The sequence below is a fragment of the Anabrus simplex genome, chromosome 5, assembly GCF_040414725.1.
Source record: "Anabrus simplex isolate iqAnaSimp1 chromosome 5, ASM4041472v1, whole genome shotgun sequence".
In the NCBI taxonomy this organism is placed as follows: domain Eukaryota; kingdom Metazoa; phylum Arthropoda; class Insecta; order Orthoptera; family Tettigoniidae; genus Anabrus; species Anabrus simplex.
Window position 1 is genome coordinate 358,082,606 of NC_090269.1, and position 16,097 is coordinate 358,098,702.

The following is a 16,097-nucleotide window of genomic DNA, read 5'->3' on the forward strand; positions in this document are numbered from 1 at the left end:
CTGATAGACCAAGATATTTTTAGGCTATTTGTTGAACATCTCACTAACACATCAAAGGTTTTCAGCAATGGAAAGATGGGAAAGGGCTAGGATTGGGAAGGTAGTGACTGTGGCCTTCACTAAGGTACTGCATTTGCCTGGTGTGAAAATGGGAAACTATGCAAAACCATTTTCAGGGCTACCAACGGTGGGATTTAAATCCTCTATCTCCTGAATGCAAGCTCATAGCTGTGCGACCCTAACCACTTGGCCAAATCGCTTGGTCAACCAAGAGAGCTACAAATAAGGTGACATATTATCATGTGCTTCCAGCGTGCCCTATACTTAAAGCTGAATGTTTGTCTGATACTAGATCAACAGTCTGAGCACGAGGATAATCCAGACCTTCCTATGTTAATCTAAACAGGTCTCCACTTTAACTGTTTAAAACTCAATGTGACAACATACTCATGTAAAATCAAATGTTTTAATAATAATTTCAACACTGATGATGGACCTTAGAGTCTGAAAACTGGTTTTGAAATAAAATTTAGTGTGCTGATACGACTGTATATGATTAATTATAACAATAACAAATACCAGTAATGAAGTCCAACATTTTTACCACATCTATTAAGTACTTCATACTATGTGGACTTCCAATCCCATTTAAAATATATCTCTCTTAATTTGCAGTTCTCCAGTGGACTACTAACTTGAATACAACTATCATATTGATCGTTGTTATCAACACTGCCAACTATGCCTAATCCTACTCAAGCTCGCACACAGCAAGATGATGGATTACGCTGGACACAAGTGCTATGGAGCGTAGTGGAGGAATATATGGAGAATACCTCATTGCATGGATATCGATACCTAACAGAACCAAATCGCCACTGGCTAGAAAGGTAAGTAGCAGACTGATATGTTCCTTGTTCCAATACATAATTACGTTACAAAAATATGAATGTTATTATTAATAACTAATGTTATGTCTCTTGGATTTTAACAAATCATACTTTTAATTTTTTCAAATTTAATATATTTTCAGTTTTTATTTTTTATGTTCTAAAATGAATCGATTAATATTATTAAGAAGCATAAAAGCATTTATGTTAAAACCTGTGCCCACTCTTCTTTGTGTTGTTTGAGTCATTAGTCCATAGACTGGTTTGATGAAGCTCTCACTACCATTCAAAACAATGTAAAATATGATGATGATGATGATGATGATGATGATGATGATGATGATGATAATGATGATGAAGATGATGATGATGGTGGTGGTGGTGGTGATGATGATGATAGACTATAATTATAATTCTGTAGAAGTCCGACGATGTCACTGAAGCATGATAGAATGAAAAGTTACTGGTAAACAAGCCAGCTAGTGCAACGCCAGTGACAGTCCATTGCACCACGTTGCATTCTTGGGTAGACTATTGAGGAGAAAAGAAGTACATGAGGAGTACTTCGTTAATATAAGTTAAAAATGTGATTTGATAGAATCTGATGATGTTCTTTCAAGAACAAAATATATCATTCAATTTTTGATAAAAGTGTTTCTTTTTCTAAATTTTACTTACTCATAAAATATATCCGCAGACTGAAGAACCTAATTTTTTTTTGCTAGTGGCTTTACGTCGCACCGACACAGATAGGTCTTATGGCGATGATGGGGTAGGAAAGGCCTAGGAGTTGGAAGGAAGTGGCCGTGGCATTAATTAAGGTGCAGCCCCCCAGCATTTGCCTGATGTGAAAATGGGAAACCACAGAAAACCATCTTAGGGCTGCCGACAGTGGGATTCGAACCCACCATCTCCTGGATGCAAGCTCACAGCTGCACGCTCCTAACCGCACGGCCAACTCACCCGGTATTCTTGTTATTATCACTATGTAACTTCATCAAGAATATAGCATATCCCATGGACAACATCTATGCACAAAGTGTTGTATGATTAGGAAGTGAAGTTGTAAAGGAAATACAAAAATTTTCTTACATAGGTAGTAAATTTTCCTCTAACAGACACTTACTTTTACCTTCTGAATTCCTTTGGAGATGCAACTGAAGCTTAACTTCCATTCATATTCCATAATAGTAAAAGTTCTGCTTAATTATTTCATGATGGTCACCTCCGAAAGTTTATCTGAATACACAGTTTATTATTTCCTGCTTGACGATATAACAGATAGTGAGCTAAATAATCTCACTCAAATCCTATGCATAGCTGCCCATGGCTGAAGACTGGTTTTGGAAAATAGAGACATATTTTATCAAAAGTTTGATCCTGAGTCTTACTGATCATCATTGAGAAAGTTTAACATATTAGAAACTGTCATTGTTCAAGTTTAAAAGGCACACACACATCAGAGGGAGTAAGTGTATTCAGGGTATGAGAACAGTTTCCATAGTATCAGAACCTATAACAGTTAGGACTATTATATTACGCTCTGATTTAAAAAAATAGAAGTCTTGGACAGTAGTCAATTTCATAGTGACATGATTATAGCAGCTTTCTTCATTCTCAGTTTGTGTGGAAGCATCCTGGCTGATAGACTCGTAAGAAATTCTTCATGGTAAGCAAATTAATCTTCACCATTGTCACTCACAAAACTGTCTGCACTTTGTTAAGAAGGAAGCCATACTTTCTAGTGTCCACTCAGTTAAATGTAACTTGAAAGGTCATCAGTCTGTCGAACACCTAAGTTAAATATAAATTTTATACTACAACCTATCTGTAAAAAAAAAAAGAAAAACACATTATTAAATAAGGGATAATAGTGTGTATTTTTATCCCTTGTTTAATAATGTGTTTGTTACAGATATGTTGTAGTATAAAATTTATATTTAACCTGCGTGTTCAACAGACTGAAGAGCTTTTAAGACCGACCGACCGATCCTGATCTGCATTTAGGGCAGTCGCCCAGGTGGCAGATTCCCTATCCGTTGTTTTCCTAGCCTTTTCTTAAACGATTTCAAAGAAATTGGAAAATTATTGAACATTTCCCTTGGTAAGTTATTCCAATCCCTAACTCCCCTTCCTATAAACAAATATTTGCCCCAATTTGTCCTCTTGAATTCCAACTTTATCTTCATATTGTGATCTTTCCTACTTTTAAAGACACCACTCAAACTTATTCATCTAATGATGTCCTCCCACGCCATCTCTCCACTGACAGCTCGGAACATACCACTTATAAATGCTTACAATATAGTGATTATTTTAATCTACCTATTCAATACAAATTGGTTTTGTGTTGCTAGTTCATAATACTACAACACGAATTTACAGGAAGATGTTTCGCTTTATTTACAAGCATCTTCAGCCTACATAATTGTCTCAAGGTTAAGACCTGTCATATTTGGATTCTTTTACAAATTTTTTGCTTGATTATAAATCCATGTTTAGTAATAATATGTAAAAATTATAGGAATTATGTACACATTAAAAGTATGACAATATGAATTACAATGTTGAATTGAAGTAACCCTTAATTCTAAAATACATTGACATCCAAAACATAGTAACTACAATTTAAAAATTTGGTTAAGATTGTTTTCACAATTACAATGTTGAATTGGAGTAACCCTTAATTGTAAAATACATTGACGTCCAAAACATAGTAACTACAATTTGAAAATTTGGCTAAAATTGTTTTCACAATGCTGTGGTTGATTGAATCAACTGTAATATGGCTTTAAATTTGAGTCATAAATATAAACTGAAGGTTAAAATATAGGAGCCATTTTTTCTAAAATTCATTGATTTCTGGAACACAGTAACTTCCGATATTGAGAATTTGGTTAATAATTGTGATCTCTAATGCAATTATTTAAAAACAACTATGATTTGACTCCATGTGTAATATGAGTCGAAATGATATTCTAAAAATTAAAATCTTGGAACCGTTGGAGACCAGCTTCTAGAATTTTCGTGGCTTGCTGCAGTTTGGTGATTTGATCAGTGAAAATATTAGAATAATTAGTTCTTGTTTATTGCGACTTGAATATCCATTGGTAGCAGATTGTATTAAAGTAGTTGTAGTTAAAAGGGGGGGCTTCTACCCAAATCTTGAGTAGCTGTTTATGTTTCTTTTGAGGTAATAGAATGAGTGAAGCATCCCTTTGACTGCTGCTACAAAGTCTTGTGGTCTTTCTTACGTTACTGTGACTAATGAGATTAGTTACATGTAACATACCACTTAATCGAGCAGCTCGTCTCCTTTCTCCCAAGTCTTCCCAGCTCAAACTTTGCAACATTTTTGTAACGCTACTCTTTTGTCGGAAATCACCCAGAACAAATCAAGCTGCTTTTCTTTGGATTTTTTCCAGTTCGTGAATCAAATAATCCTGGTGAGGGTCCCATACACTGGAATCATACTCTAGTTGGGGTCTTACCAGAGACTTATATGCCCTCTCCTTTACATCCTTACTACAACCCCTAAGTACCCACATAACCAAGTGCTGAGATCTGTACCCTTTATTAAGAATCATATTTATGTGGTTACCCCAATGAAGGTCTTTTCTTATATTAACATCTAGGTACTTTCAATGATCGCCAAAAGAACCTTTCACCCCATCAACGTAGTAATTAAAACTGAGAGAACTTTTCCTATTTGTGAAACTCACAACCTGACTTTTAACCCCGTTTATCATCATACCATTGCCCACCGTCCATCTCACAACACTATTGAGGTCACCCTGCAGCTGCTCACAATCTTGTAACTTATTTATTACTCTGTGCAGAATAACATCATCTTCAAACAGCCTTATCTATGATTTCACTTCTTTACAGATATCATTGATATATATATAAGGAAACATAGAGGTCAAATAATACTGCCTTGAGGAATTCCCCTCTTAATTGTTACAGGGTCAGATAAAGCTTCACCTACTCTAATTCTCTGGGATCTATTTTCTAGAAATATAGCCACCCGTTCAGTCATTCTTTTTTCTAGTCCAATAGGACTCATTTTTGCCAGTAGTCTTCTATGATCTACCCTATCAAATGCCTTAGATGGGTCAATCGCAATAGTCCATTTGGCCTCCTGAATCCAGGATATCTGCTATATCTTCCTGAAATCCTACAAGCTGAGCTTCAGTGGAATAACCTTTCCTAAACCCAAACTGCCTTCTGTCCAACCATTTATTAATTTTGCAAACATATCTAATATAATCACCAAGAAAGCTTTCCCAAAGCTTACATGCAATGCATGTCAAACTGACTGGCCTGTAATTTTCAGCTTTATGTCTATCACCCTTTCCTTTATACACGGGGGGCTACTATAGCAACTCTCCATTCATTTGGCATAGCTCCTTCAACCAAACAATAATCAAATAAGTATTTCAGATATGGTACTATATCCCAACTCATTGTCTTTAATATATCCCCAGAAATCTTATCAATTCCAGCTGCTTTTCTAGTTTTCAACTTTTGTAAATGTAAATGTAAATGTCATTGTTATCATAGGTAAATTTTAATACTTCTTTAGTATTAGACACCTCCTCTATCTGGACATTATCCCTGTAACCAACAATCTTTACATACTGCTGACTGAATATTTTTGCCTTTTGAAGATCCTCGCATACACTACACACTCCCCTTGTTCATTAATGATTCCTGGAATGTCCTTCTTTGAACCTGTTTCTGCCTTAAAGTACCTATACATACCCTTCCGTACTGTAAATTTGTCCGCACTTTTGCAGACTTCCTTATCGCCAGGTAAAAATTAAAGTACGCAATTGCTGATTTCAATTTTTTCATCATTAGCAACACTAAGACTCATTATTCCTTTTAACCTTTCTCAGCATGAGCCTCTAATCAGAACGGTTTCAACTTAGATAACATATAACCTTTCAGTTTTATAGTCTGTCCAATGTAACACAAGATTATGAAATATTGGAAAATTAATTAATTAATATTAATTAATAACAGTATGGCATGTTTTTTCCTAAAGGAGCATCATCAGGTTCAAACATTTATCAAGGTACTGAACGTAGGATTTTAATATGAAATATTTTTGCACTTGTTCTTAATAATCATAATTGAAGATCAACATGGCGGACGACACGGAAGATCGTGTAAAAGATGCTCTACAATACCTAACACATATCGCAGAAACAGGAGGTTATATGAAGAAAGAAAATAAGGAGGAAATCCTAAAAGCAGTAAGTGTACTGAGAAATTACTTCACTGGACAGAAAAAAGCCTGAAAATCAAAAAACGATGATGAAAACATGCCTTCAATGGAGGTTAAGGGAACACAAACAGAGAGCTTACAAGACAAGAATGACAGCTGTGTAACAGGACTAGTAGTGCCATCTAGCGACCAAGAACAATAGTTAACAAGAGGCACCCAGCACCCGCTGCCACCTACCAGAGAAACGGCAAATGATCTGAACCCCGAGCTACATCCAACACTGGAATACAAAATTACTGAAAAAATCAACAATCAAATGAGAGAATATCAAAAATATGATTAAAGAGGAAATGCCAGCTGCAAAGCAGCAGAACCCTGTACCACTGGAATTTGTAAGAATAAATAAGAACGACATCATATGAGAGAGAATCAACCATCCCACGGAGGAGAGTAGTGGAAGGGGAAACCACTCCACCTGGGAGCAAGAACAACAGCCGTATGCAGAAGTATTGCTTCAATACCAAGAACATAATCAGACAACGGATGAACAAGAAGAGGAAAAATGGACAAGACAAATCCACAAAAGGCACAGACACCCAGAAAGACAGCAACAAACCATGAATGGTACAGGAGTGAAGGACGATGACTTACAAGCAGAAGAAAAGAGGGCCTGGCTGTATGTGGGAAGACTAAAACAGGAGACAACAAAAGACACCATAAAAAGATTCCTAGCCAAAAAGGGAATCAAAGAGAACGTTACTTGCGAAGAGATAGAAACAAGATACAGAACCAAAGCTTTCAAGGTAGGAATACCTTTCAACTTCCTTGAAAATGCAAACAAGATGGAATTCTGGCCAACAGGAGTAACAGTTAGACGCTACCATTTTATTCGGTCTTTTCGAAGGGACATAGGGACATCACTTGAATAAAACAACTCAGAAGCTCTCAGAAATTACAAGACTTGGAGAAATCGATGGGAGAAGAAGCATGAAAATAATGTTATGGAACGTAGAAGGATTAAAGAGCGCAGCATGCATAGCTCCACCAGACTTTCTTGAAGGATATGACACAGCTATATTCACAGAAACCTTTCTCACAGACCATTGGCAGTACCTATACTATAGCATACACCTGCTAGCAAAACAAGGAGAAAGAGGAAGACCCCAAGGAGGAACAACAGTCCTTCTTAAACCGTGGATAACACCAATTGTATCGACATCAGAGCAGAACCACTCAATTCTAATAGAGACAAAATAAATCACAATATTAGCAACCTACTTTCAGCCAAATGCAATGGCTATAGATATAATAGATGAATTGGGCCAACAAATAACACAGAGCAAGAAAGACATCTCTCTAGTTATTGCAGATATTTCTGATTTTTGGGACTGATGTAATAGTCATGTCTGATGTCTTTTCTCCACTGTTTCATCACATTCACTGTTCCACCATTGGTGTTTTTTATGTGATTGGAGCCAGGTCTTCTGCAATTTGTCTAAGGTTGTGTACTAAGTCCTCAAGTTTATCTGTGATTTTTATATTTTCAGTTGCTTTTTGGTGATTTTAATTGTTGATTAGCTGGGTAGGATCTATTTTTCTTTTACTTTTAGGGGCTTGTTTTTGTTATCTTCTCTGGGGAGTGAGTTTGATTTTAATTTTAACTACGTAGTGATCTGAACCTATATCTATTCCTTGACAATCAACCATGGAAGGTCTTTTAAGGAATACTTCACCGGCTGAACCAAGAGTAAAGAGAAGGCAGCATTCAGATATGGTGGGCTGCCACTTAAAATATACTCCACATATTATATTATATATTACTCAGAAAATTAAAGTTGTAAATAAATTTGAATATCTTGATGAAATTGTCACTTAGAATGCTAATGAAAATGCATCCATAGATAACAGAACTCTAAAATTGAGATGAGCGCAACAAATTACATGGCCGAGTTACAAAAAAACAGTCTCTTTCAATTAAAGCTAAAGTTTTCCATTATAACTCTGTCATCAAACCAGAAGCAACATATGCAAGTGAAACAGTATTCAAACTAAATACCCAAGCAACAACAGACAAACTGCAGAAAGTGGACAGAAGAATTCTCTGGACAATTAATAATTTTACCCAATTCAATAATTTACAAGGAAAGTGAATGAATTATTGACACAATGTGAAAACAGAGGATTGCCTTCGAAGACAGTGACTGGGGGAACCGCAAAGCCTGAACAATCCCTTCAAAGAGACCTGAACGATGGACTGGCTAAAGTGATCCTATGGGGTCATAAAACAGAAGAAGAAGAAGAAGAAGAAGAAGAAGAAGAAGAAGAAGAAGAAGAAGAAGAAGAAGAAGAAGAAGAAGAAGAAGAAGAAGAAGAAGTGGGGTGTCATCTTTAAAGGATGGCATCATTTTTGTTTTCTCAAAAGATATTTTCGACCCAGTCTTCGCTGCTAATCTTCCTAGTTCCGCTACTTGAAATTTTGCTTCTTCTATACGATTTGTTAATAGCGCCAGATCATCAGCAAATGCAAGACAATTTAGTTGAATATTTCTTCCAATCCTAACAGTCGGAGGACATATTCTTACTCTATTCATGCATACCTGTCTGTAGAAATAGACTACATAGTAACATCGATTTTAGTATACTCAGATTGTAACATACTAATATTCAGTTAATTTATTTTAGCCTTATGTTTGAATAAGTTTTCCTTTAAGCTAGTTGTAGATATATTCTTTAGCTTATAAGTTGATACTTTTTTGTTATTATCCACTCGCTATTTATCCTATAATTTTTCATCAGTAGTAATCTTAATTGTATTATTGTTATTCTATATCTGACTCACCTATATCAATAACAGAAATTGATTACAATGATATTTTAGATTAATACTGTAAAAAAAAAAAAAAAATGTATGTGGTTAAGTGTAAGAGAGGGCCAAGATCTCTAACTTCGCCTCATGATGAATAGTATCATAAGGCTTTTGAAAATCAATAAAAGTGATCACTAAATTTTTGCTCCTAATGCGTTGATGTTTTATGATTCATTTGAGACTGATAATTTATCTGGACAGCTTCATCCTGGATGAAAACCACCCTAATATTCACCCAATTCACTATCAAGCTGATCATGGATTCTGGCATATAGGGTCTTAGAAAAAAAATTTAGGTGATATCTGACAAAGAAATTCCCTTATAGTTACTAGGATCTGATATATCACCTTTTTTTTTTTTTAAATGGATTGGGTATATAATTGCAACACTCCATTCTTCAGGCAATTTTTCTGTATTCCAAATGTCAATGAGATGTTTATGTAGATTCTGAATAGTCTGTATATATATCCTTCCAGAGTTCCGCAACTAGTTGATTTTCTCCTGCTGTTTTAAAATTTTTCAGTGAATACCTGCACATACTTCATCATAAACCGGTGGTATGACCTTTTCCAAAGGTATTTTATTTCTGGAAAATAGATCAAAATCGAAATATTTTTCAGGTTCATCACTATTAAGTAATGTTTTGAAGTATTCATCCAAAATTAATGCATTGTTATAATCATCATGAGCTACCTTTCTTTTCTTATCTTTCATCAGAAGAGTAGGGGGAGTATAATTTTTTTGGTATTGTTTAAATGTCCTTTAACAGTCTCTTGTTTTATTTCTATTGAAAGCTTCATCAATAGATTTTAATGTTTCCTTCTGGTAATTTATTTTAACTCTCCTGATTTCTTTAGTCATTAATCATCTAGCATTGACTAATTCTTCTCTAGAGCTTTCTGTTTTTTATTGTTGATCATTCAACCAGGCTTCATGCCGGCGTAGTATTGCTGTATCACACTCTTCATTCCACCAAGAATGTTTTTCGTTTTTTAATGGGAGCAACTTCCTCTGCTATGGCTTTTTTCATTGCTATTTGCTTTATGTCGCACCAACACAGATAGGTCTTTTGGCGACAATGGGACAGGAAAGGCCTAGGAATGGGAAGGTAGCGGCCGTGGTCTTAAGAAACAGCCCCAGCATTTGCCTGGTGTGAAAATGTGAAACCAAGGAAAACCATCTTCAGGGCTGCCGACAGTGGGGTTCGAACCCACTGTCTCCCAGATGCGAACTCACAGCTGCACACCCCTAACCGCACGGTGAACTCACCCGGTGCTATAGCTTTTAGTGTGTTAATAGTGCTTCCCAAGCTATCACTTAAAAGTGTTGTGGATTTGTATGTTTGATTATTAATGACTGAACAAGGATCATACAATCTTTTCCTATTAAGGTAATAATAATAATAATAATAATAATAATAATAATAATAATAATAATAATAATAATAATAATAATAATAATAATAATAATAATAATAATCATCATCATCATCATCATCCAGGTTGCATTCATGAACTGGAAATCTGGTATTCTGTTGGACCTTATCTAATACCCTCAAAAAATGACAGAAGTGAGGAATAACACACCACAAGGACATCTCTACGAAGAATCAACAAACAAATAAAAAAATAAATTTGGAAAAATATATATATTCAAAAATATATTCAAATAAACATTTCAAGACAACATAGCATAAAAATAATTAATAGAATCCAAGCAGAACAGCATTTATAAACTTCTCCCTTACACTTCCATTGTAAATACCGTGATGTCTTTTAATTCAACATTTTAACATTACTTAATGAGATAGGAGTCATCTTGTAGATTTATCACGCCGGATATGTAATAGTTGGCATCTAAATCCACCTCCATGACTTAAACAGCTTCCATAAAACAGTTGATAAACTTGACTTGAGCTCACTGAACAACGTACAGACTTGCTGCAATTTCTTTTCGTGCAACTGACACAGACAAGTCTTACAGCACCGAAACATACAGACTGTTGTCCCAAAACCAGCTATTAGCCTTGAAGATTAATGGAATACAGTATACTGAATGCCAGTGCACTTTACATTTCATTAAATGAAAACTGTTAGCAAAAAACGAATCTCCATACTGTGGACATAGATTATACATGATGTAAGTAAACTCATGTCCTCATCCAGAGGTGGTGCAGCTCTTTTCAGGCACACTTCCATTAGAGGTGAGCTGCACGTACCATTTCAACCACATACCAGCCCTCCTGCCATTCTTAAATTTCTGGCAGTATCGGGAATAGAACCTGGGCCCCCGAGGATGGCAGCTAATAACATTAACCGTTACGCTACAGAGGCGGACAATTATACATAATGATGCTTTAAAAACAATATCAATTTACATGCTAATAGCTTTTAGACATAATCACTATCTCACATTTTCCTGCACTGTTGCACAAAGGATATACTGTGTGAGCAATGTCACAACTTCACTTATTTAATGCTGGAATATCATAACTCACTTCCTGATATTTCCTTCCTTTTTTAAAAATTATTTTCCCCAAGTTTTCATTCCCCCCTCCTGAAGGGGTGGGGTGGACCACCTAGAAGGTGTCGCCCTCTCCCTGGCCAGGGGACTGGATGAGGTTGTGAGGGATTGGAGGAAGAGGGGGATGGGGAAGGAAAGGATTATTGGTTTTAAGGATGTGTTGAAGAACTGGTTGGTCTTGAGGCTCCCTGATTACATCTTTCTCTTTTTATACCTGTAGGTCATCACAGCCTAGGTTTGCAGATTAGCTGGTGCAACCCAAGCGTTCCTTGCAAACAACATATTTTCCATTTGAGCCATAGAATCTTGGAGATGATACACGAAACCCAGCAAAAGGCCCCGCTTTACTTGTTTCAACGTAACAATTTATTTCAAACCTCACTTGAAGTGAGCAACGGAAACATCTCTTTACAAATTTTACGTTCTTAAAAAACTACCAGTACACAATTTGTTACCAATTTTTAAACAAGGACATTCATAAATTTACGACTATTTGTATATTAGACTTTATTAAGGTTTCATTTTAAGAATATCAAAACTATTGTCAACCATTTCACTCACCGTTTGAAACACTTTTCCAACATCATCTTCATATTCATATGTAATTTAATTACAATCAGATACCTGATTAATTAACTTTTAGATTGAGATTAGGCTGAAGATGCCCTTAATTAAAGGGCGAAACATGTCCCTATAGTTTTATTTACAGATTTCATTCTTTATTAACATCTCTTTTTATGTATTGAATAGGTGGAATAATTAATATTATTTATTTGACTTCATTGTACATTTCAGTACGGATCAAAATATGAAAATTATAACATGTAACATACCACTTAGTCGAGCAGCTCTCCTTCTTTCTCTCAATTCTTCCCAGCCCAAACTTTGCAACATTTTTGTAACGCTACTCTTTTGTCGGAAATCACCCAGAACAAATCGAGCTGCTTTTCTTTGGATTTTTTTCAGTTCTTGAAACAGGTAATCCTGGTGAGGGTACCATACACTGGAACCATACTTTAGTTGGGGTCTTACCACAGACTTATATGCCCTCTCCTTTACATCCTTACTACAACCCTTAAACACCCTCATAACCATGTGCAGAGATCTGTACCGTTTATTTATCATCCCATTTATGTGATTACCCCAATGAAGATCTTTCCTTATATTAACACCTAGATACCTACAATGATCCCCAAAAGGAACTTTCACCCCATCAATGCAGTAATTAAAACTGAGAGGTCTTTTCCTATTTGTGAAACTCACCACCTGACTTTTAACCCCATTTATCAACATACCCTTGCCTGCTGTCCATCTCACAACATTTTCGAGGTCACGTTGCAGTTGCTCACAATCTTGTAACTTATTTATTACTCTATAGAGAATAACATCATCCACAAAAAGCCTTACTCTGATTCCACTCCTTTACTCATATCATTTATATATATAAGAAAACATAAAGGTCCGATAATACTGCCTTGAGGAATTTCCCTCTTAATTATTACAGGATCAGATAAAGCTTCACCTACTCTAATTGTCTGAGATATATTTTCTAGAAATATAGCAACCCATTCAGTCACTCTTTTGTCTAGTCCAATTGCACTCATTTTTGCCAGTAGTCTGTTTTGACGACTGGAAACTGAAAGGTGTATGTTAAGTTCCAGGTTCAATAATGTTTTGAACCTGCTGTGCAAACTGTGGTTTGCTCACACTGTCACATTGCACTGTGAATGCAATTTAGCTACACGTGACACATCCTCACCAGAGGCTTCCAGCTTCTTCAGGAATTTTCCACACAAATAATGTGATGACTTTCAAAAACTGTTATGTCTTAACATTGCTGTTCTTAACATGTATTGCAACAGCCACAGTGTGCCATTTCATCCCTTATATTGATGCTGACATTGATGCTCTGAAAAGATAAAAGTGCAGCAATTAATAACACATAAATTTACCTGCAAAATGACATGTTTTCAAATACCATAAACATCCTTTTATATTTTCTACTCTTTACTGATATACAAGTTGGTAGGATACTTTCAGAACTTATATATTTTTGACTATTTGAAAATTGCATAGTGGTTACTTATTTTGAAGTCTTGTTCATTTCTTTTCAACAGGTCAATGTTTTCTTTCTTTCTTTCTTTCTTTCTTTCTTTCTTTCTTTCTTTCTTTCTTTCTCTTTTCTTGGTGTGTTAGTGGGTGCATTAATATATGTATGTCTCCATTAAAATATTATGCAGACTCCTTTGTTAGCTGAGCTTCATAATACATCACATATAATTTTACTCTGAGGCTAATACTTCTATCTCATGGCGACATCATAATCCATCAAATGGTATTTGGGAAACACTGTCAAACGCAGCATGCTGCTGCCAGATTATGATCGCCTGTATCAGGGAAAAGTTCTGGATTATTGGCATCAAGAGATTGGAATGAAACACAGTGAGTAAATGTGTGATTTGAGGATGATATCAAAGCAAGCCGGTTGAACCCCTTTCTGCACCATTACCGAAAGACAGCGTTAAATGTGCAGCGGCATTTGAAATGGCGAGAGTAAGGACTGCTCATGGAGAAAGGATTAGGCCACATCAACATCTTCATCCTTTGAAGGTGTGTGCAACAATGAAGCAGCTGCTTGTGGAACCTGATTCTCCATTGAACGTCCAGCCAAAAGACTCCAAGCCAGGCTGAGTGGCCCAGATGATTGAGGCATTGGCTTTCTGACCCCAACTTGGCAGGTTTGATCCTGGCTCAGTCCGGTGGTATTTGAAGGTGCTCAAATGTATCAGCCTCGTGTTGGTAGATTTACTGGCACGTAAAAGAACTCCTGCGGGACTAAATTCCGGCACCTTGGCATCTCCAAAAACTGTAAAAGAGTAGTTAATGGAATGTAAAGCAAATAACATTATTATTTAAAAGACTAACCACACCCAGGCGACTGGAGTGGGACATTGATGATGATGATTTAAAAGACCCCAAGGTGTCCATGGTTGGAAGGAAGATACTTACAACTACAAGATTGAGGCATTGTGTGAAAATACCTGACAGACTGAACTTGTGAGGAAACTAGAAAAGGTTGCAAATTTGTGTTACTTTTAAAATTGCAAGATGGGAGAGTTCTCAATTATTGTCGGACAAGGAGGTCATCTACAAAATTCAGACTAACAATGTGAGACTGGGTTCAGTTGATAATTACTTGCAGAACTACAAGGAAAATGTCAAGTTGATTATATTGAGGGACTTACATTGCAAATTGGTGGGCAGCTGGACCATCCAACTTGGAGCCATGAACCAGGCTTTGCATTTGTGGTGGTACACAGTGGGCTTTGCTAGCATCGACAATGCCATGAGAACTAAGTTGAGGAGCTTGTATACTTCCAAACCGGTCTCTTTTACTCCATTATCTATTAGGTTATTGTCAACAAGTTCAGCACTTCAAGATACTCATGAAGGGTGGTTTACCAAACTGCTGGTATGTCGAATCAAACCCACGAAAGAGTCCCACTCTCGATTATTGTCAGGCGGGTGAGAGTACAGGTCATATACAACTGATAACGGCACCAACTTTGTAGGTGCAAGCAACAGTCTGAAACAACTGAACTAATAGGTAGTAATTGCTATGTCCACCATACAGAAAATCAAGTGGATCTTCAATCCTCCGGCCGCACTTTGGGGGGGGGGCATAGTGGTAGAGATTGATCCGCATGGTAAAAGAACACCTACAAAGAATCCTAGGCAAGGTGGTAAACCATACTGTGTGACTGTCCAGCAACATTTAAACTCTAGACCATTGACCTTCATAGAAGGCACGACAGGGACTCTGAAACCATTGACACTGGCTATGTTTGTGCAAGGTCTACAAAGAAATGATGTCATAGACTTTGATGAAATGGATGCCCACAGCCTCAACAGAAGGCTGAGATATCTTCAGAAGCTCCGAGATGACTTCCGTCAGCATTTCTGCAATGAATATTTGGCCATGTTGGTCCATCAGAGGGTGAAGAAACAACTCTACAGGTGGGAGAGATTGTGCTGATCGAGTCAGAAGGGTGAAGAAATTCAACTGGCCCCTCAGTCTGGGGTTAGAAACCTACTCAGGAGCAGATGGCAACTTAAGAGTGGCAACCGTGACAGGACGGGAAAGACTGAAAAAAGAAAGATCGCAAGCGAGACCCATATTTACATGGGCTATCAGCCAAGAGAAATAAAATCTACAGGAAAATACCGTAGATAAAGTGGAATTGGAGTCATCGTTCAACATATTGGAAGATAAGGAAAATTGTCTCTTCAAACTGGATGAAGAAATCCATGAATCTTGGTTATGTGAGAGCAAAGCAGAAGAGGAAGCCTGCCAGAAAGACTACGATGATGCAGAAACGTACAGAGATGAGTATATTGTCATCAAAACAAGGTATGAAAATGTTATTCAAGTTAATTATGTAGCTTCAGACCAGGTCTACAAGATAAATAGTGCCATAGTACAGCCATCTAACTGAAATTTCCAGGTCCCCAAACTGAAGCTTACGAAATTCGACGAAAATGCAAAAAGAACTGGCATGGATTTTGGGGTCAGTTTAAGTTTTG

The 16,097-nt window shown here is 36.6% G+C and overlaps 1 protein-coding gene across 1 annotated transcript in view; it reads left to right on the plus strand.

Annotated features, from left to right (window-relative positions):
* Window positions 1-741: 741 nt before the first annotated feature.
* The window catches only part of LOC136874537 (sodium channel protein Nach), a 143,607-nt gene continuing 128,251 nt past the window's right edge, over window positions 742-16,097 (plus strand). Inside the window, exon 1 of the mRNA XM_067148174.2 lies at window positions 742-890. Within this exon, the coding sequence (XP_067004275.2) occupies window positions 742-890 (149 nt within the window). The remainder of the gene's footprint in view (window positions 891-16,097) is intronic.